Raw genomic sequence first — 27,667 nt, 5'->3', positions numbered from 1 at the left:
GCATCTGGGTTGATTCCACAGTCTAGCAATTGTGAAATGTGCTGCTATGAACATCGATGTGGCAGTATCCCTGTAGCATGCTCTTTCAAGGTCTTCAGGGAATAGTCCGAGAAGGGCAATAGCAGGGTCAAATGGTGGTTCCATTCCCAGCTTTCCCAGGAATCTCCAAACTGCTTTCCAAATTGGCCGCACCAATTTGCAGTCCCACCAGCAATGTACAAGTGTACCCTTTTCTCCACATCCTCGCCAGCACTTGTTGTTGTTTGACTTCATAGTGGCTGCCAATCTTACTGGAGTGAGATGGTATCTTAGGGTGGTTTTGATTTGCATTTCTCTGGCTGCTAGAGATGGAGAGCATTTTTTCATGTACTTGTTGATTGATTGTATATCCTCCTCTGAGAAGTGTCTGTTCAGGTCCTTGGCCCATTTGTTGATTGGGTTATTTGTTATCTTATTGTCTAATTTTTTGAGTTCTTTGTATACTCTGGATATTAGGGCTCTATCTGAAGTGTGAGGAGTAAAAATTTGTTCCCAGGATGTAGGCTCCCTATTTACCTCTCTTATTGTTTCTCTTGCTGAGAAAAAACTTTTTAGTTTAAGTAAGTCCCATTTGTTGATTCTTGTTATTAACTCTTGTGCTATGGGTGTCCTATTAAGGAATTTGGAGCCCGACCCCACAATATGTAGATCGGAGCCAACTTTTTCTTCTATCAGACGCAGAGTCTCTGATTTGATATCTAGCTCCTTGATCCATTTTGAGTTAACTTTTGTGCATGGCGAGAGAAAGGTATTCAGTTACATTTTATTGCATATGGATTTCCAGTTTTCCCAACACCATTTGTTGAAGATGCTATCCTTCCTCCATTGCATGCTTTTAGCCCCTTTATCAAATATAAGATAGTTGTAACTTTGTGGATTAGTCTCTGTGTCCTCTATTCTATACCATTGGTCCACCTGCCTGTTTTGATACCAGTACCATGCTGTTTTTGTCACTATTGCTCTGTAATATAGTTTGAAATCTGGTATCGCTATACCGCCTGATTCACACTTCCTGCTTAGAATTGCTTTTGCTATTCTGGGTCTTTTATTTTTCCATATGAATTTCATGATTGCTTTATCTATTTCTACAAGAAATGCTGTTGGGATTTTGATTGGCATTGCATTAAACCTATAGAGAACTTTTGGTAATATCGCCATTTTGATAATGTTAGTTCTGTCTATCCATGAACAGGGTATATTTTTCCATCTTCTAAGATCTTCTTCTACTTCTCTCTTTAGGGTTCTGTAGTTTTCATTGTATAAATCTTTCACCTCTTTTTTTAGGTTGAGTCCCAAGTATTTTATTTTTTTTTGAGGATATTGTGAATGGAGTGTTTTTCTTCATTTCCGTTTCAGAAGTTTTGTCGCTGATATACAGAAATGCCTTTGATTTATGCGTGTTGATTTTATATCCTGCCACTTTGCTGAATTCACTTATTAGTTCTAGTAGTTTCTTTGTAGACCCTTTTGGGTCTTCTAGGTATAGAATCATGTCATCTGCAAATAGTGATAATTTAAGTTCTTCTTTTCCTATTTTTATGCCTTTAATTTCTTTCGTCTGTCTAATTGCTCTGGCCAGTGTTTCGAGAACTATATTGAATAGAAGTGGTGATAGGGGGCATCCCTGTCTTGTTCCAGATTTTAGAGGGAATGCCTTTAACTTTTGTCCATTCAGAATGATGCTAGCCTGAGGCTTAGCATAGATAGCTTTTACAATGTCAAGGTAAGTTCCTGTTATCCCTAGTTTTTCTAATGTTTTGAACATAAAGGGATGCTGTACTTTGTAGAATGCTTTCTCTGCGTCTATTGAGATGATCATATGGTTCTTATCTTTAAGTCTATTGATATGGTGAATAACATTTATTGATTTCCATATATTGAACCATCCTTGCATCCCAGGGAAGAATCCTACTTGATCATGGTGCACAATTTTTTTGATGTGTTTTTGTATTCGATTCGCCAGAATTTTATTGAGGATTTTTGCATCTAGGTTCATTAGAGATATTGGTCTGTAGTTTTCTTTCTTTGAGGTGTCTTTGTCTGGTTTCGGAATCAGGGTGATGTTGGCCTCATATAATGAATTTGGAAGAGCTCCCTCTTTTTCTATTTCCTGAAATAACTTGAAAAGTATTGGTATTAATTCTTCTTTAAAGGTTTTTTAAAACTCCGCTGTATACCCATCCGGTCCTGGGCTTTTCTTGGTTGGGAGTCTTTTGATGGCTTCTTCAATTTCATCCATTGATATTGGTCTGTTCAAATTGTGTGTATCCTCCTGACTCAGTCTGGGCACATCATATGACTTAAGAAATTTATCGATGTCTTCACTATCTTCTATTTTATTGGAGTATAAGGATTCAAAATAATTTCTGATTATCTTCTGTATTTCTGAAGTGTCAGTTGTGATATTGCCTTTTTCATCCCATATGCTAGTAATTTGAGTTCTCTCTCTTCTTCTCTTCATTAGCATGGCTAAAGGTCTGTCAATCTTATTTATTTTTTCAAAGAACCAACTTTTAGTTTTGTTAATTTTTTCAATTGTTTCTTTTGTTTCAATTTCATTGATTTCCGCTCTGATTTTAATTATTTCTTGCCTTCTGCTACATTTGCCGTTGTTTTGCTCTTCCTTTTCTAGGGCTTTGAGATGAAGTGTGAGCTCATTTATTTGTTGGTTTTTTCTTTTTTTGAGGAATGACCACCAGGCGATGAATTTTCCTCTTAAAACTGCTTTCATTGTGTCCCATAGATTCCGATATGTTGTGTCTGTATTTTCATTTATCTCTAAGAACTTTTTTATTTCCTCCTTCATGTCTTCTGTAACCCATTGATCATTCAGTAACATATTGTTCATTTTCCATGTGATGTAGGATTTTTCCTTCCTTCTTTTATCATTGATTTCCAGTTTCATTCCATTATGATCAGATAAAATGCATGGTATTATCTCTACCTCTTTATATTTACTGAGGGTTGCCCTATGGCATAATATATGGTCTATTTTTGAGAAGGATCCATGTGCTGCTGAGAAAAAAGTATATCCATTTGATGATGGTTGATATATTCTATATATGTCAGTTGAGTCTAGGTTATTGATTGTGATATTGAGTTCTATAGTTTCTTTATTCAACTTTTGTTTGGAGGATCTGTCCACTGGTGCGAGAGGTGTGTTGAAGTCACCCATAATTATTGTGTTGTGGTCTATTTGATTCTTGAACTTGAGGAGAATTTGTTTTATGAATGTCGCAGCACCATTATTTGGTGCATAAATATTGATAATTGTTATGTCTTGTTGGTGAATGGTTCCTTTTAACAGTATATAATGTCCTTCTTTATCCCTTTTGATTAACTTAGTCTTGAAGTCGATTTTATTTGATATGAGAATGGCCACTCTTGCTTGCTTACGAGGACCGTGTGCGTGGTATATTTTTTCCCATCCTTTCACCTTCAGCCTGTGTATGTCTTTTCCAATCAGATGTGTCTCCTGGAGGCAGCATATTGTTGGATTTGTTTTTTTAATCCATGATACCAGCCTTTGTCGCTTTATTGGAGAGTTTAAGCCATTAACATTCAGAGTTACTATTGATATATGGTTTGTACTTCCATCCATGTTTGATTATTTATCCTTTTTTAAAAAAATTTAGTTTGTTTCTCCATGATTATCTTTCCCCTCGCCCTCTGTCTTTACTGAGGCGCTTCCCACTGATGGTTTTGGTTATTGTTTTTCATTTCTTCCTCGTGTAGTGTTTTGCTCAAAATGCTTTGCAATGCTGGTTTTCTGGCTGCAAATTCTTTTAACTTTTGTTTATCATGAAAGATTTTTATTTCGTTGTCATACCTGAAGCTTAATTTTGCTGGATACAGAATTCTTGGTTGGCATCCATTGTCTTTCAGTGTTTGAAATACATTGTTCCATGACCTTCTTGCTTTCAGTGTCTGTGATGAAAAGTCCGTTGTTAACCTTATTGGTTTACCCCTGAATGTAATCTGTCTCCTTTCTCTTGTAGCTTTTAATATTTTCTCTTTGTTCTGTATATTGGATATCTTCATAACAATGTGTCTTGGTGTTGGTCTACTGTGATTTTGTGTGCTCGGTGTCCTGTATGCATCTTCAATTTGTATATCTGTTTCCTTTTTTATTTCTGGAAAGTTTTCTGTAATTATTTCATTCAGCAGGTTACTCATTCCCTTGGTTTGAATCTCTGTACCTTCTTCTATCCCGATGACTCGTAAGTTTGGTTTTTTTATGTTATCCCATAACTCTTGGATGTTTTTCTCATGATTTTTTACCAGCCTTTCTGAGTTGGCTAGACTCTTTTCAAGATGATATATTTTGTCTTCATTATCTGACGTTCTGGCTTCTACTTACTCCACTCTGTTAGTGATACTCTCAATTGAGTTTTTAATTTGGTTTATCGTTTCCTTCATTTCTAGAATTATTGTTTGATTATTTTTTATAATCTCTACCTCCTGATAAAGATGCTTAACTTCTTCTTTTATCTGTTTATGTAATTCATTCTCAATGTGTTCTTTCGCTGCTTGAATTTGCTGTCTTGTATCCTCTTTAAGGTTCCATTCCATCTGTCTATGGTGTTCCTTGAGATCTTTATATGACCATTTTTCTGATGACTCTAGGTCCTCCTGAATATTTAGGCTGTCCTGCATTGTTTGTACTCCTTTTCTTCCTTGCTTTTTGAAGCTGCTCATGTTACTTCTTGTTCTGTTTGACTGCTGAGTTACTGTTTACTCCTATAAATTTATTTGATGCTTGGGAGGAAAGGTATTAGAAGGGAAGGGAAGAAGTCACTAAAGAGAATGAGCATAAGCAGGTAGAATTCAAGGAAGGGGGGATAAGAAAAATGAAAAGGCAAAAGAAGAAAAAAATAGGAAATAAAGAAAGAAAAAAATGTTTTAAAAAAATAATAAAATAAAAAATTAAAATGAAAATTAGAAGAAAAAAAATTAAAAAAATTGTAAAAAAATTAAAAAAAACAAGAAAAATGAAAATGAAAGAAAAACCCAAATCAAAAAAAGAGAAAAGAAAAAAAGAAAAAAAACTAATAAATGCAGTCTTAGAGTTTGATTAACTTCTCTTCCAGTAGGTGGCGCTGTGCTCACCAGGTCAAGTTTCTCCTGTCAATACGCGGGAACCAATCACTGTGCAGCAGCTCCTCCCAGACTGGGCGAGTCTCCAATCCTGAGTGTTTAGGGCCTCCTCTTGTGTCTAGTCACTTCCCACTTTTCCTCTAGCCAGGCCCCTCCCACGGGTGCCACTCACCACAATACTGGCTACACGCCAGGTCTGCTGCTCCCGGGCGCCCTGTTTTCATGAACGACTGGGCACACTCTTCCAGTTTGCCATTCCCTCAGACCCTAAGTTTGTAGAGCTTGGGGCTGAGAATCCTCAGCGAATTTTAGTTGCCCTCCAGTAGCCACGCCCCCGGTAGCTGGTGCAAGAGACCTCAGCTGTCAGCCCTGATGGGAGCAGTAGTTCCGCGTCGCGGGTCCCGCGCCACCTCTGATTCCCTCAGGCTGGCTCACGGGAGAGCTAGGAGGGGCCCTTAGGGGAGAGCTGGGAGGGGCATTTAAGGTTTCCCCGATGTGTGGAGAGGGAAGGCTAGGGAATTCCACACCTGTAGCTGCAGGTTTCAATGAAGTTATCTCCTCCGCCGCAGTCTGATGACGTCAGTTCTCTGCCATGGTGGTGTCTCTTGCAAATGGCGACAGTTCGTTTCCCTTTGCCGGGCGACCAATGCAACGGGTGGGTCCTTACTGTCTCTCCTAAGCCCTGTTTCAAACCTGTGGCCACTACTTATGAAGGCTCGGTAGGCATTTACCTCCGTTAGATCAGAAGGGCTGACCAGTTGTTTCAGCCGGATGGATTAGTGCTGAGTCACAGCTGTTTGTCTGCGGGAAGCAGGCGAACGGGAGCTTGAATTCAGCCGATCCGGGCTCAGTGTGGGTTCTGAGAGGCCCAGACTGTTCACCCCAGATCCACGTCAGCTCAGCATTGCCTAGTGATCCTGAGCAAACAGATTTAGGTTGTTTACGACTCCCTATGCCCGCACAGCTGAAGAGGTCAGGGACTTGATCTCTCTGCGCCCGCCGCCATGTTGGAATCCTATTTGTCTGTTAAAGGTAAACTTTTTATTTGGAGAACTAAAATCAGTAACCAGCTATAGCTAACCCTGTTGAGAGAACTAGAGTGTGACAATACTCTGTGGTAGAGGGGGAGAGACAAGTTACACACTCAGGTGTAGGCCCAGGCTTACTGGACAAAGAGTTCAGGAATAAATTAGAAATATGGTCAGTTAACCTACATTTCCAATGCTTCATGCATAACTACCAAAATGTACATTAGTCTGACTTATAGTAAAGAACAATTCCTGTGAAAATTTAAAAACAATATCAAGCAATTCAAAAGAAGTTAAAACCTAAGTTTACTTTATGTAGTAAATTACCTACTTTGAACATATAAATATTTCTCTTAAGCACATCAAATAAGCATGAAACAATTACTTAAATAATAAATATTTGAGGGTAAATAAAATTATTTGCCTACAAAATTGCCCATATTAATATAGTGTATTCATTAAACTAACAACTTTTTGGTTGTTGAAGTGTTATTATTTTCATTTTTCCTTTCTTTTAGACTCTATTGAGATTTTAAAATATAGATTTTCTTTTAATCCTAGATTAGAGTTGTAGAATTTTCCAGGCATGCCCCCCCAAAAGAAATTCCTTTAATAAGAAGGACACTGAGTCCCCACATAGTAAGTGAAGGGTTACTGGCCTCACAAGGAGCTTGGTAGCAGAAATTGAACTATTGTCTGAACTTTGTCTTGGAATCTATAGATATCTGGGTTTTTTTTTTCCCATTTTTTGTTACTTATTTTAATTACATCTCTTTACCTATATTTTCACAGAAGGTTTAAATTATTTTTCACTTTAAAACAATTGGTTTTGTGGATGATAAATTTTTATGTATCAAATAGTAGAATTCAGGGCTTGGGCTGTGGCTCAGCAGTAGTGCACTTGCCTGGCACATGTAAGGCACTGGGTTCGATTCTCAGCACCACATATAAATAAATAAAGGTCTATCAACAACCAAAAAGGTATTAAAAATAGTACAATTCATTGGCAATGTTATGATTCATGTAAAATTTATTTTTTTATTCTCAAAATATTTTATTCTCAAAATATTGAGTAATGTCCACATGCTTTTGTATCTAGAAACACAACTACCACTGAGAATCCCTAGGTTTCATTGCAAGGTGAAATAAACTCAATGTTTTAGTAAACTTTTTTTTAAAGTTAGTACTTCCTTGTAGTTGCATTCTTTAGTTGTTGATTAACTCCCATGAGTGTCATGTTATATTGTCACACACATTCATGCATCCACATCCTAATTTTTTTTTATTCACTGAGAACAGTCTTCCTATGTCTTCACACTAGAGAAATATTATGAAAAACAGAAAAGAGAAATATCAGAGGAAATTGTCAATTTTCAATGGTAGAAAAATACAAGTAAGTGGGAAGACTACTATTGTTATAAAATGATAAATTGTATTCATTTGAAAATGCCTGTACATTTTTATTTTCACAAAATTGGAGAACCTCTAACATTTTCTACTTTGTTTTTCCAAAACAGAAAGGAAATACTGCTCTTCACATTGCATCTTTGGCTGGACAAGCAGAAGTTGTCAAAGTTCTTGTTAAGGAAGGAGCCAATATTAATGCACAGTCTCAGGTATTACAGATTTTTCTCTAATGGAGATAAATTTAAATTGGAATGGTTTATTAGCTGTGTTTATTAGCTGCTGTGCAGGGATTTATTGTAAATCCTGTCATTTATTTAAGCAAATTATTTTATTAACTCATGCAATTAAGTTTTTTACTTCTTGACATATTGTAATCTCCCTTTTGATGTAACTGAACACTTGACAAATGTAAGTCTATCATTATTTTTAAGTATTTTATAAAAGAATAGTGATTTTTTAAAGAATGACAGTGATATCCATGAATATGAATTACTTATGCCAGTTCTGGATGGCTCTACGAAAGTATTCTTTCTCCTTAAATTTAAAAAATTCTCAAAAGATTGACATTCTACTGGGGAAGTCTGCTGGTAAGTGGGAAGCACACTATTTTGGTTATCTCAAACTTCAAATGTGAGTTTTACTAAAACATGAAGAGGAATAGGCAAAATTCACTCCCATAGCCTTCTGATGCAAGATCTTAATGAACTTAAAAAAACATTTAAACAATACTTATTTAATCAAAATTATACTATTAAGTTGACTCCTATTTTTTTTCCTGGTAAAGAAAGAGAGAAAAATGTTTTACCCAAAGTTTTACTCTTGGTATCTATAATGCATATATACAGGATTTGATTTGCGTATATTACTAGTGAAATGCATTCCTTCAGCATACACAAGGCTTTGAGGCTAGTGACCTGCACCACCGTGCCTTGCTGTCAAAAAAAAAAAAAGCACAAAAACATTTCTCTTATTTTTTTTAGGTTTCTCAATAGATTTTCTGAGTACACAGGCCACATCATGGGCAATACTGACAGAATAAGCCAGCTTCTTTTTATCCATTCTTTGAGGTAACATCAACATCTTGCCTTTGTGTAGAAACATTTATTTCCTCTTTTTTAATTTATTCATCACATACACATGGTCCTGGTTGTATAGACTACACAAGTTCTAGAGACCCAGGAAATACTAAAGGCAAAGGTTAGAACCAGCCATGTTTTCTTTTAGTTTGGTTACAGAAAAAAAAATCCATTAAAATTGTGACAGGTAGGACACTGTACATTAGTGTTTAAAGTGGTGACAATTCTTTTTTCTTACAACTTTTAAATACACATCAATATTTTCATATGAATTAAAAATATGCCTTAGCCTGAAGTCTTTATTTCATAAAATTTCAAAACTTGGTACCATCTATAATGAATACTAGTATGTCCAATAATGTATAATAGCATCTTAAGTTTGGAGACAAAAACTGTACAAAATTCACTGCTCCAAAGTAGGAATAAAGACTATCTTATAGCAAGGGAACATCTTTTTGTGTTAGAGCAGAGGTTTTCCAACAATATCCTTGCATCACAATCACGTGCTGGGCTTGTTGAAACACATTTTTAGGTCCTACCTCAGAGTTTGTGACTCCATTCTGTGATAGTACCTGAGAATCTTAATTTTTCACAAGTTCTCAGATATTCTGATGCTACTGGTCCAGGGAACTATTGCTTTAAAGAATGTGAGAGAAAACTGGGTGTAAGATGTTGCAATAAATGTCATTAAGTGTAGATTTAACTGTACATCTAAATCAATAGAATACTTACAAATCACAGAAGTTAAGTTCAATTGCTCAGAGGACGCTTCCCTTACTTTAATAGGAAAGTCACATATACATCAGCGCTATTAGTATTTATAAAAATAACAAGGTTACATTTCTCAAAATGGATAAGTTGAACATAGTAATGTCATAAAAGTTGATAGATTGCCAATGCTGCAAAATAAGTGCTTGTTAAAGCTATAATATCCATTATTCCACAGTGGTTATTGGAAATGCACATGCTTAGGCAAATTTTCAAGGAGAATAAGCTGAAGCTATCTTATTATAGTCACAATCATGCTAGAGTGTAACATCTTAAAAACAGATGTATATCATCATTAAGAGATCACAGTAATCCTTATTTGTACATATACTATTAGTTCAATTTAGAATTTATGTTTTAGGGAAGCCTGGTAAATAGTTTCAAATGGATTTTAATATAGGCAGAAGGTTTTTGAGTAAGAAAAATCAATCAAATTTTAGGATGGTTTTCTAAATGCCTAAATCATTTGATAAGACCTATGACATCATTTGCTATTATTCAATTTAGGTTACCATCATTATCAATTGGCAACATGTATAATTACATAGAATTATCAGTAATTCAATGATTGAAATTAAAATACATGAATTTATATTAGCAGATTGATTATTTTGTTACTGTGTACAAGCAAGTCCCCAAAAACATGATTTTAAGGCCTTTGAGAGCTGATATGACTTCTTCCTCATATTTGATTCCTCACAGTTCTATCTTATTTAAATTACAAATTTATTTTTTTTCCATATATTTCCAGGTATTTTATTAGTACATAGGATAAAATGTAAAGTTTTTTTCATAAAATTTTGGGATTGCAAATATCTTCATCTATATAGGAAAATATTTTTTAAATGATTTTTTCTTTCTATTTCTTTTAACTACAATACAAATTTCTTTATGTGATATCTTGAGGTTTTGGGTAGATAGGCAGGCTTATGACCATGGCAGATGGACAGGCACTTCCTTTTGGGAACCACAAAAAAGACATAGGAGTCTGAAATGCCCAATATAAATTCTGAATTTTGTATTGAAATTATGCCTTCCTCAACATCTTTCTAAGAATATATTATATAATTCAAAGCACTGAAATGCAGAATAGTCTGAAATTACACTTTTCCTAACAAGCATCTGAAGTAGGCTACTAAAATTATTTTTGAAATAAGAATGTAAAAGACTGAAAATTTCCAAGAAATAAACATTCAGTAAAAAATTTGGGGTCCATAGGTTATAAGAGAAGCAAATGGTAATTATTTTATTTTTAGCATTCTCTGCATAAATTATAAGATACTTAGTTCCACATGTGTTAAAAAAAGAATTATTCAGTGATGCTTGCTAACAAATGGTAAGGAAGACTTTCATCAAGACCATTGCAATAAATGGAGAGGTCATTGTTTGTGGTCCATCAGTGGAGGAAAGAGATTGGGCTTGACTCTGAATATAACATGGGCAAGTGAAAATTTATGGCCAAAGAGCAGTGTGGGGCCATTGGAAGGAAAATTACTCAGAGGAAGCATCAGAAATAAGGAAGATTTTTATGAAACTGACTATCAGAATTTTTGCAAAAAACATACCAGGGTGATCAGATACAACTTGGGGAATGGCATAGGATTAACAACCCGATCAGATATTGAGGATGATCACATATGATGAGACTGATTTAGCAGGGTTCTTTTTGCTAAAACTGGATTTTACAAGGAAGTGCACAGATGGGTCTCCAAGAAGTTTCAGAAACTTGACTGAAGTTTGGCCAACCAAAGAATCTTTGTCATTTGTCACATGACATAGTGCCAATTTTGGTAGGCAGTATCATTAATTCATGAGAGTCCTGAAATACCATCAGAATCAATTTATCTCCTTTAAATGAATTATGTAACTGTTATTGTAACAAAGAACAAATGTTTACTTACATTTCTGTATTCAGCAGTGTGGGCTTTAAAGATTACTCTTGCCCATGTAGCTCTCTGGCTTGGTTCTTTGGTCTCCTGGATTCAGTGATATGGAGGTCTCATCTACCTCAGTGAAAGCTGTCTTGGTGAAATAATGGGACTGAACATCAGATCAGAGTGAATTGAGGAATGTTGTTTGTTCTGAGGATAACTGTTGCTTTCTAAAAACAGGCACACTCAGGAAATCTTTACTAGACATATAACATGTTCCACACAAGTATGAATGCTTTCCATCTGTCTGCATGGGCATTTGTTGGGTTACTTTTGTAAACTGTAAATCTATTAGACTCAAAGACATGATTTAAAAAATTGTTCTAATTCTATCTTGTAAGCAATTATGCTTTTGAAAAAAAATTTAAATATTCTGAGCCATGAATTAATTCCTTAAAATACTTGCAGTTTTTGTTTGCTTTTTGCCCATTGATACTGGCTTATCTTTGGCTTATTGTGTATCTACAGTTTCTCCAAGATGGTAAACTTCTTGGGAGAAGACTTTTTTGGTCATATTTTTTTAAAAAATATAATTTTAGGAATTCACAGATATATGATTAAAAGCTGAACATATGCACACACACTCTTCATGTATTAAGAATTAGCTTTGTTGCATTTTCTATCATTCCTAATAGTAGATGTTAATATAATAATAATACAAGTAATAACATTGATGACCATGCACCATCTGTGGCCCGTTGTGTATGTCTTTTGATCTTCATTTACTCTGTCATTGTTGATGGCAAGCTGGGACTCAGATGGTCCCTTTGCTTGCGCATAATCTTCATTCCATGCGACATTCCTTCTCATAGTTCCTATGACAGTTCTACCTTTCCTTAGACCCAAAGAATGTGTGTGTGGTGTGTGTGTGTGTGTGTGTGTGTGTGTACATATTTTGGTAACAAGTATTGAGCCCAGGGTCCCTTAACCATTGAGCCACATCCCCAGCCCTTTTTTGTATTTTATTTAAAGACAGGGCCTTGCTAAGTTGCAGAGGCTGGCTTTGAGCTTGCAGAGCCGCTGGGTTTATAGGTATGTGCCACCACTAATTTTTAAAATTACTTTTTTTTTTCTAGCTTAAGTCATATTCAGGTCCATAAAAGCTGATTTTCCTCAAGTAGAATTTATGCAAAGAGTCAAGATGGAAAATTTTCACCTAGTACTTTTTATGAACTATAAATGCTATAGCTCTGCAAAATGTTCAAAACATGAAAGAAAACATTAAAAATTTTTTCTAATTCCATCTTGTAAACAATTATGCTTTAAAAAAATTTTTAAATATTCTGAGCCATGAATTCCTTAATTGGTTTCAAGAAAACCATGAATTCCTTTTGATATTGGTTTCAAGAAAATTTGGCCTTAGGGTCCCCCTTTTTAATATTTTTTTCTGAAAAAATTATGAATTTTAGTTATGAGAATATTTTTCATTTGGGTGTCTAATATATTGACTAAATGTAACATCATTAAAATCAGAATGACCCCTGTACTAATGCAAAATTACCTTCAAAGTCTCTATTTGTCCTTTTGATTTTACAAAACAGACCTTTTTATGTTGCATACATTTTTTGACATTTAAAAAATAGCAAATTAGGGCTGGGGATGCCATTCAGTGGTAGAGCATTTGCCTAGCATGCTTGAGGTGTTAAGTTTGATCCCCAGCACCACAAAAAAATAAAATAAATAAATAAAGTAAATAGTATCCTAGGATATTGTTTTTCAGATAGCAGAAGCTAAGCTAAATTTTGGAGGATGAATACAATAAAGTTTCTTGCCCTTTAGGAGGACAGGAAGAAGGAAAGTGCTAAAAGCTCTCATGAGACTCCTCAAGAAGTATGTGTCCACAGAGCTCAGTCTGCATTGGAACAGATTTCAGGTGTCATAAAGCTACAGCCCAGTCATAGAATCTTGCATTCAGGGTCTTCTTTTTTCAATTTTTAAAATTTTTTTTGGTGGTACTGGGCATTGAATCCAGGCCTACACACATTCAACACACTAAGCAAGTGCTGTACACTAAGCTACATGTACCTCAGCCTTTTTTAAATTTCATTTTGAGACAAGGTCTGAGTAAGTTACCCAGGCTGGCCTTGAATTAGTGATGGCTTTCTTTTCAGGTGCAGCTTCCAATAGTTTTCTCTTCATTGGCCTTAACCCATTGTCACACATAATTTGAATTGGACTGTGAAGGGGAAGAAAGCCCACACAGTTGGCCAGCATGCCCGTTACCCTGAATTGCTTCCATATGGTCACAGGCATCCTTGGATCTTGAAGCAAAAACTCATAATGAAACATTCTGTTCTTTTTCGGTCTCTCTCTTACACACACACACACACACACACACACACACACACACTCATATAAAATGGGATCCATGGTCTAGTTTCAACTCAGATTCAAAAAAAAAAAAAAGTTTCTATCTTCAGGTTTTTTCCCCTCCAATATACATATGGTGCTTTCTTAGTAATACTCATTTTTTTTCAGGTGGGAGCATCACTATCTGTAGTAGAAATTCCTGAAGTTCAGATGAAGATAGGGACTCACATTTGACACAGAATAAAAAGAAGTCAGGACACTTGTGTTATCTCTTTGACTCTGAATGTCAGCCTATTGGGTCATTACGAGTTTGTCAGAGGGTCTATTCCACCATGCTCCAAGTGAAAGGAAATATGCTTTCTCCAATTTTCCATTTCCCAATGTGCTTGGCTAACTGAATTGAATATTTTTAGAAAGACATGGCTATCCCCTATTCCAGTAAACTCCAACTTGAAATTAGCAGTACGTTAAACACTCACATACATATCTGAAGATACATGATGTTCTGATTTTAGTTTTTCAACTTTTGAAACAAAATTAATACCAGAACATTTTGTCTGAATGCTCATTTACCTTAGAAGAGATGATTGGGAAAGGCTGAATCCTAGTTGTTATTTTTTTTTCTTGAAAATTAAATTATGTATGATATGTCAAGATCATTGTATTGTCATGAGCAACTAATAAAAAAATTTGTAAAGGCAAAAAAAAAAAGAAAATAAATTATGGCAAAGACATCATCAAATCTAAAATCTTTGGTTGGTGTCATTCATCATTTCACAAACTTATCTTAGTACAGTATTGTTGTCTTCTTAAGGAACCTAAATGTGTAGGTAGGTAAGACTTGTAGGGAGAAAGTTAAATGGCAAAGAAGGCTTTAAAGTTTCATTAATAGAAATAAGAGATCCAATTTTTCATTGAAGGCCCTTTCTTTTCGCTTCTTATGAGTTAAAATAAAGGATGAGGCATTCCAGCAGTAAAAGGAAAAGTAGAACTACAGCATACACCTCAAATCTCAGCTCTCATGGCACCAATGCCAGGTGAAATCACCAGGAAACAAAAACCACAGAGCAAAGAAGGAAAAAAATGACACTAAATACAACTTGCCAATACAAAATGATAGAAATTAATCCTCCCTCACTCAGCAGATTTTTTGTGTATCCAAAATGTAAATCAGGATTTTGTTTTGGATTCTGCAAATATCACCTAGTGTCGCTTAGAAAACTTGGAGGGAGGCCAGTGAGGGGTGCAAAGCAAACTTTGGGGACCATCACAGTGATGGATTCCAGATGAGAGGGAATGTTAGCTGAGAATGGAGAAATGGTGGTTTGGTGGTGGGGAAAGTGGAGTGCTTTGAGAAGTTAGTGGTCTGTTATTGAGCACTTGGTGGTGACCTGTGGGAGAAGCGCAGGAGGGTGGTGTCCAGGATGACCATGGGCTTGCTCCCTTGTCTCAGAGTACAGATGGTGATACAATCGATTCAGACAGCTGTGGATAAAGACAGGTTGTGTTGGGTTTTTGATAAAGAGGAGGGTAGACATGGAGAATTATATTTTAAGGGATTGTTAGACTTTCCAAGAGGAGGTTTTAATAGGAAGTTTGATCACAAGTTTGGAGCTTCCAGGGAAATTGGAATAAAGATATTTCTAAGTCATCTGGTGTAAATGGTTATTAAAGCAGTGGACTTGATTGAGACCACAAAGCAATGAAGCCAGCAAGAGGTAGAAGAGAGTCCACATTTAAGGGACAACACTCTCATGGAAGAAAAAGTTAGATGAGGAAGAAAACATGAGGCATATGTCAAGAAGTGAAAAAGTTATAGTAATAATTATCCAGAGGACTCTAGGCCCTTTAGTGTAAAGTTAGTCTGTCTTTCTTTCTTTCTTTCTTTCTTTCTTTCTTTCTTTCTTTCTTTCTTTCTTTCTTTCTTTCTTTCTTTCAGATAGGCTTGAAAGAATGAAAATGAGAGTTAATCAGGTCCAGGGAAATAAGCATTTTATTTACACTTGTACAGGTAACAGCTTAGCAGGGGTTAGGAGCAAGGGTTCAGAGTCTGATAAGCTGGAATTGAATCTTAATTCCATAACCCACATAAGCCATAAGTAACTTGAATAAGTTACTTATTTTTGTGCCTATCTGTAAAATAGGTAAGGGGTAATCACAGTTCACTCAATTTAAATTTAAAATTCAGAGTTGTTTTGAGGATGAAGAGAAATAATAATATAATCATCACAATCCTTAGAATTGTTGTGAGAATTAAAAGAAATAATAGTGTAATTATCACAATCTTCAATACATAGTGAGCTCTCTATGTTAGTTCCTGTTGTGATTTCTATTTTTTTTAATTGTTAGCTCCCTGGGAAAGCTATCTTTGTGGGAAGCACTAGATCAGTGGTTATTGTTTCCTTAGATCCTGAATTACTTCCCCTTCCTACTTATTAGATGTATTAATTCTTAAAAATAAGAAGAAAATATGAGCTTGCAATTGCAAGGAAAGAGTGTTAGGAAGAAGCAGAGGAGAGCAGTGGAGATAAGAGTTGCTCATGAAAGCCTGTGGGGACTGTGATAGAAACCTGGAATTTAACTCATGAAAAAGAAACAGCTGGAGAAAGTAAAAAACTATTCAACTCTATCAAGATCTTTTAAGCAAATCAGAGATTTGCCACTTTTAGTCACAGGCTATTATGATTTGTCTGACTAGGAAGAGATTCTTGCATCAGTGGTCCCTTGATGTTAAGCTAGTGAGTGATAAACATTCCAAGCCGTGAATCTGATCAGGGTTCTTCATAGACGTGACAGCTGGACCGTGGAGGTAGCCTTTCTTCTTTCCTCTAATGTGCAACTGATTAATAACCAAACAGCTTGCATTTTAGAGCAAGGTTCCACATATTGCATCATCTTAGATGGACATTTTTGTTTTTTTTCTTATTTTATGAAGCTATTTGAAAAAACTTTCAGTCTTCTAAATTAGCAATGGGCTTTGTGTTTTTACAATAACAACAAAAAGTTGTAGAAGCAATAGGATATAAGACAGCGTTTGAAATGTCTTGAAGGTAAGTCTTCCACAGATGAACACTTAAATATTTTGTTTTATTTGGGGGGGCACATGTCCCTTACATTCTCCATATATTTGAATAAGCTGGAATTGAATCCTACTTCCATAACCCACACAACCCTGTGATCTTGGGAAGGTTACTTATAATTTTCTTACTGGAAGTGGGTATTAGAGACATCGTAGCCATAATATTTATTATAGGAATCTGAAGTCCACAGAGTCAAATATCTTGCCTGAAGTCATGTTGTTAATTTTTATTTTTTGATATCTGGTTAAATTTTCCACATGTTTTGAGGATTTATCTCTGTTTGCCTGTTTATCTGTCTCAATTTCATGTATAAGACACCAAAGATCTTGTTTTAAACAATCAAAATAATGCAAAAATATGAGGAACAAAAAGTATAATTCTCTTTTCACAGCTCCTAACCAGCATGGCCTTCCTCAGAAGTAGTCATTTTTTTATTTCCCTTTGATTTATTTAAATTCTCTTTATTCTATGTGATGTTTTATAAACAATTACATCATTATTGTTCCTTAATAGAATTTTTCAGTATGGATGTCTAAAATACTGATAAGCATAGTGAATTTATTTGCAGTATTTCATTACTGTTCAATACATAATTTGCATAGAGATTAGGCATTAATGTTTCCCTTCTATTAAGAATTTAAGTAACTAACCAAAGCTTCACAGTGATTTTGTTTAAGTCACAAACATTGATTAATTGCATAATCACTCTTGAGAGATGAAAATTAAAACTGTATTATGTCTTTATTTTTCCAAGACTTCATAGTTGGTGAAATTCTTAATAATTTCTTTCCAAGTGTTATCCTAGCCTATATCCTTAGTATGTATTTCTTTTCTTATTTGGGAAAATGGGAAGTGTCCAATAATTGTCTGAATATGCCAATATAAATTTGTATGCAAATGTATTACAGTTAGCTACAGCTTCTTAACTCTATGTAATAATTGGAATCTCCTGAAAACTTCTGCTCTTTATTTCTACTCTTTAAGACATGAAAGAAAAAGAGAAGTTTTTTGAGATTGTTTTAATACTGCCCAAGAAAGGCAGCATAGTAAAATGGATAAGAACACAAAATTTAAAGCATGCTGGTCAAATTCTAGCATTCAGATTCCAACCAGTCTTGTATCTGTGCTCAGTGCCTCTGTCTGTAATATGGGATTATAATAATAGCACCTCTTGTAAGGGGTTGTTGTGAGATTGATCAGTGTGTAACATTTAGAATACTGCTTGGCAATTTTATGAGCTTCATGACTGTGAGTAATCATTGTTACCAAATTTAGTCAGAGTGCATTTTTGCAAGACCAGCCTTTCTTCATGCCCTCTGCTGCCTATTCTTGGCACAGTGAAGAATAAAACAAAGTCAGTTTGTGTAACTGTTTTGTTTCACAGCCTTCTTATAATGCTGTCAATTTGGGTACAGAAAATTACATTTGTCTAAACACATCTATAAATTTTTAAGGAATTTTATAGGACATTTAGAACATAGCCATCCATGTCCTAGAGATGCTTACAGCTTCCTCTAATGGGGAAAAAATGAGCATTCTCATCTTGGATATTCTGAGTGGTGAAAACTGAAGTCATTTAATTTACAAAATGTGGTTTGGCCAAATACTATTTTTAAAAATCACTTTCAGAGGACAATTTCAAGCTTGGAAAGTTCTAAATAAAATATTATAAACCTAAAATGTATTTTTTATATTTGTTTGTATTACAGTAATAAAATGATTTTTGAAACATGTATATAATATTTCAAAATATATATACACCCACATACATATATAATATATAAAATATAGTGTTAATATATCTTATTTAGAACAAGATATCAGTGAGCATAAAGTTGCAAATATGAAGCTATGCAGAATAACTTTAAAGTGCTATTTAAAAAATACTAGGTGTTCTTAATCTATATGGGTTAGTACTTTTTTAAAAAAAAATTCTTGTGGTTGTAGATGGATAGCATGCCTTTATTTAATTTATTTTATTTTTTATTTGTTGCTGAGGATAGAACCCAGTGTCTCACACATGCTAGGCAAGTGCTCTACCACTGAGCTACAATCCCAGCCCCTGGGTTAGTTTTTTTTTTTTTTTTTTAAAGTTCCATGTAACCATTATTTGGGAAGATATTTACTATCTGGGAATCAATCTCAAAAATAAGTCTTGAGAAGAACTAGCTAGTGGCACTTTTATGAGTTAATATAGTTCTCCATAATACAACTTTCCCCCCTAGCATTTTAGTATTTTTTTAATATTTATTTTTTAGTTGTAGTTGAACATGATACCTTTATTTATTTATTTATTTTATGTGGTGCTGAGGATCGAACCCGGGCTGCACCCATGCCAGGCGAGTGCGCTACCACTTGAACCACGTCCCCAGCCCCACAAAATCATATTATTATAAAAGTATCTCTTTTCATTCACAAACAGCATCCCTTCAAAACTGGATTTTCAAGAATGGAAATACGTGTAAATCAACAATATGATCAAAAGATATTCATTCACTATCTGATTGTACAGAACACCCTCCTGTACGTTGTCTTGGTATAATTCTTATGTTTAAAAATTTACATTTAAATGTTATATGGAATTGAAGATGTTAACAGCAAGAAAGTGATAGAACAAAACCTTGACATTAAAATGTAAAGCAACAAAGATGTATCTTTTCAGTGAAGAGCAAAATAAAGACATCAGTACTGGAAACAACAGCAAGGCAGACTCCACTCTACTTTTGAGTAAGAGAGAAAAGATGATAAAATAGTGTTGAATTACTCCAAGGACACTATGGACAGAGATGTTGATGTGGAAGTCTGTATGGTCTAGCAGTTAAGAACCCTACTCTGTCACTTGCCACTTTCATGACCTTAGGCTTGTTACTTAATATCTCAGTGATTCCATTCCCCCTATTACTATCCCTATCTATTTAGATCATTGAAGAATAGATAATGAGTGGTTTGGAGTTGAGGACAACATCATCTGTTATTTTGGTTAATTGTTAATTGAAGCTTTCAGATCATATTATCTGAGGATGGGATGGGGAGAATGATATGGTAGTTCTGTCTTTAGTGATTAGCAGCATACTACTTTTCCTTGATATAACATAGTTTGGGAACTGGGGGCTTCATACTGAATGGTTAGAAAAAGCCCTTGCTACAAACAGCCCAAAAGAAAAATGAATGTGTTCTTTGCACATGTAGCATGTGCCAAGTGCTAGTCTAGGCTGAACATGCAACAGGTAGTTTCAATTTACTAACTGTTGGCAGTTAAAACAAGCAAACCCAAAACTTAATTTCAATTGTGTTATCTTTATTTAATAATTATTTTTTTCTATTTTCTGTCACCTTATAACCTACATTTTAATTTTTTTATATTTTTAACAAATGTACTTAAATATGATTTAATGAGGAACAAAGTTCCTTGCTTCTTCTAACACATGAAATGCACATTTTGAAATCCCCAAATCATAGACTTCTTATGTAGAAAAATCTGTTATTTTCTCTTTCCACTGTTAAACCAGACTTGACATTTCTTAATATTTATTTCAAGTCTCTAACTCAATACTCTTCCTTACATGAGGAGCAAGCAATTTCTGGTAAAACTATTCCATTACTAATATTTGTAACAATCATTTAGTTTATTGAGAAAATGGCTAAAATATAAATCTCAGTGAACAATTTAGCAGTTTATTGTCACCTTCTGATTTTGCAGTTAGGAATTGCATGAGTCCAAGCTATAGGACCCTGTCAACAACCTCAGACAATGAAAGCTTACTCAGACCTACACTTAGCATGGTTTATAGCATCAGGAAGGAGAAGTACTATTCATTGACAGATTAAATTTGAATTGTAGACTTTTAAAGGTACTTACATCTAAATAATCTGATTCTAAATTTAGAAGGATTGGTTAATATTCACTTGCCATATGCAGAAGAAAGATGAAAATGCTTCTGAATGGCAATGACCATGCCTTGTGCATAATTCAGCCAATTAAGCCATCATCGTTTGAAAACATTGTAATAATTATCCCAGGGGGCATGACAGTTACTATTTGGGGCAGTCATGTTAGAAAATACATCTAATAGGTTATTCTAGTATTTGGGAGGCCTCAGAGCGTGATACATTTTGGAGCCAATACATCCAGATAGACTAATCATGATATATTTACATCAAAAGTCTGAATTTCAATAGGATAAGAAGTAGGTAGCATGTATGGATGGGCTTTATGGATGAGCTTTGGAGGTAGTATTTTCCTTTAAAATTATTGTAGCCCAAATTGTAACTTTTATATTTTGGAAATAAGAACTATGTGTACAGATTCTTTTAAGCTGATCAAACACACGTTTTAAAGGAAAAGTTTGCTGTAAGGTGTCTTTCCATTGGAGTGAGCCAGCCTCTGTCTCTGAAAGGGTACATCTTGGATCCATCTTGACACCTTTCAGAGCTTATTTCCCTGAATGGAAACTCCCCTTCCACTCACTTGTTGGTGATTCTTCCTTCGACAGGCTCTTCCCAGGAACAACCTTGGGCACATTTAGACAGTCAGCTTCTGTGTGTTCTGGCCTTTGTATGGAATCAACATTCTAACCAATAAAAGGCAAGTTGCCTTTTCTTAGAAATTTGGGAATTCACATCATCAATCACATTTCCTTTTTTTATGGTTGCCAAGATCCAATTGTTCACTTATTGAACCAATTTTTAATCTGGCTTCTGCTGAGCACTACTGGAGATCAACTAAATATGTTGAGGTCCAATTTTATATATACATGTGTGTGTGTGTGTGTGTGTGTGTGTGTGTATGTATAAGCATAAATATGCATAGATATAAAATACATTTATATGTATATAAATACTAAATGTATTATTAAATAATATAATTACTTATTACAATCAAATTATTAATTAATAATAATTTAATTTTAATTATATAATTGAAATAGTTTTAAGTAGGCTTATATCCTTTATAAATGTGAAAATTATAAAGTTATAAATTCCAAATAAGTATTCCAAAGGATGTATGTCTGTCTATGTGACTCAGTGAACCCATTAGTTATCTACATAAGTGTTTGGATTATTACATGGAAAATATTTATTCTTTGAAGTTGTATCTTTGGCAAATGGCGAACTAGAGTGTGTTAAGCAGCTGTTAAATATTGAGTGTATCACTCGGGTTACTTCCCTTCTTGATCTCGGCACTGCCTGGGAGCACCACCTGTTCTAACTTCCTAGAAGCTTTTGAAAGGGCTCTGATAAGGGTAAGTCAGCACAGACAAAACCCTTCTCTTAGAAATAGAAGAGTTTTATATTAATGCTTTCATTGTGCTTAACTCCTGTGTTATTCAAAAATTACTGAACCTATTTATATCCCCAGGTCTTGTTCTAATGTTCTATTCTCTATATACATCAAATTCATGTAAAATGATTTGAAATGATACCTTGTTTGTAACCCAACTGTGAATTTCAGACATGGGGTAAAAATATCCTTATAATTCTTCCCACTGTTGAGTGACTGAGAAAACTTACAGTAAATATTATGGAATTCATGGAAATGAAACTTTAACTTTGGGAAATTTTAAACAATCTTTGAATCCCATGAACTATGTCAGTGTATTTGTGTCAGCATGCCGTCAAACTGCATGTCTTTTGACTTGACATGCAAAGTACTCTATCATTTTAACAGTAATCATTAATGACAAAAATGATCGACGTTGCTGAAGGAAGCAATAATTTCATCTGGTTAAAGATTTAAACTTTCTGGATGGAGGTCTTAGGCAATAAAAAATGCTATACTATTACTTTATACATGGATTAATAAAGCCAAGCCTACTAGCTGTGGAAACAGGTGTTATCAAAAAATGTGGCTTTGGATGAGTTGGTCTAAATGAATCATATGATATTTTTATGATAGATGTGTTTTTAGAGACATGGATCAGCATTTCATTTTCTCAAATCAGTGGGTAGAAATAAGAAAACTATTTGGCAATCATTCATTAAAAATATATTTTTGGTATGATATACAAGAGAAGTAAAAGAGTTATAGCTTATTCTGTGTAGTTTAAGGAAAGTCAAAGTTCTTTCATTCTTCTTATATTTAATCAACCTCAACATAAAAAATGATCAGTTAAGTTAGGACTGTGGCTTAATTCAAGATAATTATTCATATTTATGGAATTTATTCTGTTGGGGAAAAATTAAACACCCCATGGTGATTATTACTGACTTGATTTTCTCAGGGTTGTGGAACTGTACAGAGTATTGTTATTTTTGCTTTTTGAGGTAATACATTTTCTCTTGCTTCTGAGTTATTGGGTCACTTATGAAATTGTTCAATAATAATATTTTTAAAGCACTTGCTAGTGCCAAGCAAATCATACTACACATTGAAGATCTGAAACTTATAATCTATGTTCTTTAGCAATTTGGAAGTCTAGAAACGTATCAGGGAATTAATTTCCACCCAGTTTAAAATTTCAAATATTCATCAATCTGGTAGCTTTCTCTCTGATAGTCAAAAAAATTTTATTGCTTCTATAGAAATTTGTCCTGGTGTTACATCTGCAAAATTTAATTTTAGTTTGTGTTATTAAAATTATTTATTATATGTGGATCATAAAGGCATTATTATAAAATTTTATGTTATATAATGAGAAGCACTTAAACTTAACATTTCTATTGGCAATTTAAATAAAAGTTAGCACTGTATATGCAGAAATACCAATGGAAGAAAATCTACTACTGGATACCTCATTTTGTATTTTCCACTTACACAGGAAAAAAAAATTAGAATCTCATCACTTGCAGGACCTAATTTCTTGAAACTGGTCCGTCTGCTCTTTTGTAGTTTAAACTCATCCTTTTTAAAAAATTGGTTCTTCATTATACATGACAGTAAAATCCATTTTGATAAAACTATACAAGCATGGAATATATTTTCTTGATAAACCTATCTTAGATGTTCTATGCAGATCTCTTAGGATCATATAATAATGTTTTAACCAAAATAATAATAAATTAGCTTTTCATACTATTATTTCTGATATGTTTATAACATTCTACCAAGTTCTTAGGAAGTGCTTTTTTTTTTTAAAAAAATAATGCTAGTAATATAAGCTCTATTTTGCTTTAACGATTATATCAACTAGGATACCTTTGACTGCAAATAAGGAAAATATCCATCTCCTACTTGGATAAATAAAAAAGGGAATTTCTTGGCTTTCTAAGTAGAAAATTTAAATAGGTAAGGTGAGCTCCAGGACATATTTCTGTATGTTCCCCTACTTCCACCATGATGGCTCATTTCTAACCAAGGACTCAAATTCTTTCTCTTTGCTATAATTTGTAATGTAAGCTTTATTCTAGTCTAGCTTTCTTTGTGGGCCCAAGATTGGAGCCAGATTTTCTTTTCCTTATTCACAGTTAAAATAAGAGAACAGGTCTGTCCCAGTTTTCCAAAAGAAAATCCTGTTTTTGATTTTTTTTTTTTTTTATTGGATGTTCACAACTTTACAAAGCTCATGACCAATCATATTTCATAAAATAGAATCAATTGGGTTATGAACTCCCATTTTTTCCCGGAATACAGATTGCAGAATCACATCGGTTACACATCACATTTTTACATACTGCCATATTAGTGACTGTTGTATTCTGCTACCTTTCCTATCCTCTACTATCCCCCCTCCCCTCCCCTCCCATCTTCTCTCTCTACCCCATCTACTGTAATTCATTTCCCTCCATGTTTGTTGTCCCATTCCCCTAGTAAACTCTTAAATGTAATTTTGTATAACAATGGGGGTCTCCCTCCATTTACATGTGATTTCCCTTTTTTTCTCCCTTTCCCTCCCGCCTCATGTCTCTGTTTAATGCTAGTCTTTTCTTCCTGCTCATCCTCCCTGTTCCGTTCTTAGTTGTTCTCATTATATCAAGGAAGACATTTGGTATTTGTTTTTTAGGGATTGGCTAGCTTCACTAAGCATAATCTGCTCTAGTGCCATCCATTTCCCTGCAAATTCCGTGATTTTGTCATTTTTTAGTGCTGCGTAATATTCCATGGTGTATAAATGCCACATTTTTTTTATCCATTCATCTATTGAAGGGCATCTGGGTTGGTTCCACAGTCTAGCAATTGTGAATTGTGCTGCTATGAACATCGATGTGGCAGTATCCCTGTAGTGTGCTCTTTTAAGGTCTTCAGGAAATAGTCCGAGTAGGGCAATAGCTGGGTCAAATGGTGGTTCCATTCCCAGCTTTCCCAGGAATCTCCATACTGCTTTCCAAATTGGTCGCACCCGTTTGCAGTCCCACCAGCAGTGAACAAGAGTACCCTTTTCCCCACATCCTCGCCAGCACTTGTTGTTGTTTGACTTCATCATGGCTGCCAATCTTACTGGGGTGAGGTGGTATCTTAGGGTGGTTTTGATTTGCATTTCCTTGACTGCTAGAGATGGTGAGCATTTTTTCATGTACTTGTTGATTGATTGTATGTCCTCCTCTGTGAAGTGTTTGTTCATATCCTTGGCCCATTTGTTGATTGGGTTATTTGTTTTCCTATTGTCTAATTTTTTGAGTTCCCTGTATACTCTGGATATTAGGGCTCTATCTGAAGTGTGAGGAGTAAAAATTTGTTCCCAGGATGTAGGCTCCCTATTTACCTCTCTTATTGTTTCTCTTGCTGAGAAAAAACTTTTCAGTTTAAGAAAGTCCCATTTGTTGATTCTTGTTATTAACTCTTGTGCTATGGGTGTCCTATTAAGGAATTTTGAGCCCGTCCCCACAATCTGTAGATCGGAGCCAACTTTTTCTTCTATCAGATGGAGAGTCTCTGATTTGATATCTAGCTCCTTTATCCACTTTGAGTTGACTTTTGTGCATGGCGAGAGGAGGGGATTCAGTTTCATTTTGTTGCATATGGATTTCCAGTTTTCCCAACACCATTTGTTGAAGATGCTATCCTTTCTCCATTGCATGTTTTTAGCTCCTTTATCAAGTATAAGATAGTTGTAGCTTTGTGGGTTAGTCTCTGTGTCCTCTATTCTGTACCATTGGTCCACCCGCCTGTTCTGGTACCAGTACCATGCTGTTTTTATTACTATTGCTCTGTAATAAAGTTTGAAATCTGGTATCGCTATACCACCTGATTCACACTTCCTGCTTAGAATTGTTTTTGCTATTCTGGGTCTTTTATTTTTCCATATGAATTTCATGATTGCTTTATCTATTTCTACAAGAAATGCCATTGAGATTTTGATTGGCATTGCATTGAACCTATAGAGAACTTTCGGTAAAATCGCCATTTTGATGATGTTAGTTCTGCTTATCCATGAACAGGGTATATTTTTCCATCTTCTAAGATCCTCTTCTATTTCTTTCTTTAGGGTTCTGTAGTTTTCATTGTATAGGTCTTTCACCTCTTTTGTTAGGTTGATTCCCAAGTATTTTATTTTTCTTGAGGTTATTGTGAATGGAGTGTTTTTCCTCATTTCCGTTTCAGAAGTTTTGTCACTGATATACAGAAATGCCTTTGATTTATGTGTGTTAATTTTATATCCTGCCACTTTGCTGAATTCATTAATTAGTTCTAGTAGTTTTTTTGTAGAACGTTTTGGGTCTTCTAGGTATAGAATCATGTCATCCGCAAATAGTGATAATTTAAGTTCTTCTTTTCCTATTTTTATGCCTTTAATTTCTTTCGTCTGTCTAATTGCTCTGGCCAGTGTTTCGAGAACTATATTGAATAGAAGTGGTGATAGGGGGCATCCCTGTCTTGTTCCAGATTTTAGAGGGAATGCCTTCAATTTTTCTCCATTCAGAATGATGCTAGCCTGAGGCTTAGCATAGATAGCTTTTACAATGTCGAGGTAAGTTCCTGTTATCCCTATTTTTTCTAATGTTTTGAACATAAAGGGATGCTGTACTTTGTCAAATGCTTTCTCTGCGTCTATCGAGATGATCATATGGTTCTTATCTTTAAGCCTATTGATGTGGTGGATAACATTTATTGATTTCCGTATATTGAACCATCCTTGCATCCCAGGGATGAATCCTACTTGATCATGGTGCACAATTTTTTTGATATGTCTTTGTATCCGATTCGCCAGAATTTTATTGAGGATTTTTGCATCTAGGTTCATTAGAGATATTGGTCTGTAGTTTTCTTTCTTTGAGGTGTCTTTGTCTGGTTTCGGAATCAGGGTGATGTTGGCCTCATATAATGAATTTGGAAGAGCTCCCTCTTTTTCTATTTCCTGAAATAACTTGAAAAGTATTGGTATTAATTCTTCTTTAAAGGTTTTTTAGAACTCCGCTGTATACCCATCCGGTCCTGGACTTTTCTTGGTTGGAAGTTTTTTGATTGCTTCTTCTATTTCATCTATTGATATTGGTCTGTTTAAGTTGTGAGTTTCCTCCTGACTCAGTCTGGGCAAATCATATGACTTAAGGAATTTATCGATGTCTTCACTTTCTTCTATCTTATTGGAATATAGGTTTTCAAAATAATTTCTAATTGTTTTCTGTATTTCTGAAGCGTCTGTTGTAATATTGCCTTTTTCATCCCGTATGTTAGTGATTTGAGTTCTCTCTCTTCTTCTCTTCGTTAGTATGGCTAGGGGTCTGTCGATCTTATTTATTTTTTCAAAGAACCAACTTTTTGTTTTGTTAATTTTTTCAATAGTTTCTTTTGTTTCAATTTCATTGATTTCTGCTCTGATTTTAATTAGCTCTTGCCTTCTGCTACATTTGCTATTGTTTTGCTCTTCCTTTTCTAGGGCTTTGAGATGAAGTGTGAGCTCATTTATTTGTTGGTTTTTCCTTTTTTTGAGGAATGACCTCCAGGCAATGAATTTCCCTCTTAAAACTGCTTTCATTGTGTCCCATAGATTCCGATATGTTGTTTCTGTATTTTCATTTATCTCTAAGAATTTTTTGATTTCCTCCTTTATGTC

At 34.7% G+C, this 27,667-nt stretch overlaps 1 protein-coding gene across 20 annotated transcripts in view; it reads left to right on the top strand.

Annotated features, from left to right (window-relative positions):
• ANK2 (ankyrin 2) overlaps positions 1-27,667 on the top strand; it is a 673,244-nt gene that overhangs the window by 488,865 nt on the left and 156,712 nt on the right. For all 20 annotated transcript variants that reach the window (XM_081303463.1, XM_081303451.1, XM_081303454.1 and 17 more), the window contains exon 4: positions 7,682-7,780. In XM_081303463.1, coding sequence (XP_081159589.1) covers positions 7,682-7,780 — 99 coding nt within the window. The remainder of the gene's footprint in view (positions 1-7,681; positions 7,781-27,667) is intronic.

Source organism: Spermophilus citellus (assembly GCF_964194105.1).
Source record: "Spermophilus citellus genome assembly, chromosome: 8".
In the NCBI taxonomy this organism is placed as follows: Eukaryota; Metazoa; Chordata; class Mammalia; order Rodentia; family Sciuridae; genus Spermophilus; species Spermophilus citellus.
Note: the sequence above shows the minus strand (reverse complement) of the source record. Positions and strands in the feature narration are given on the sequence as shown.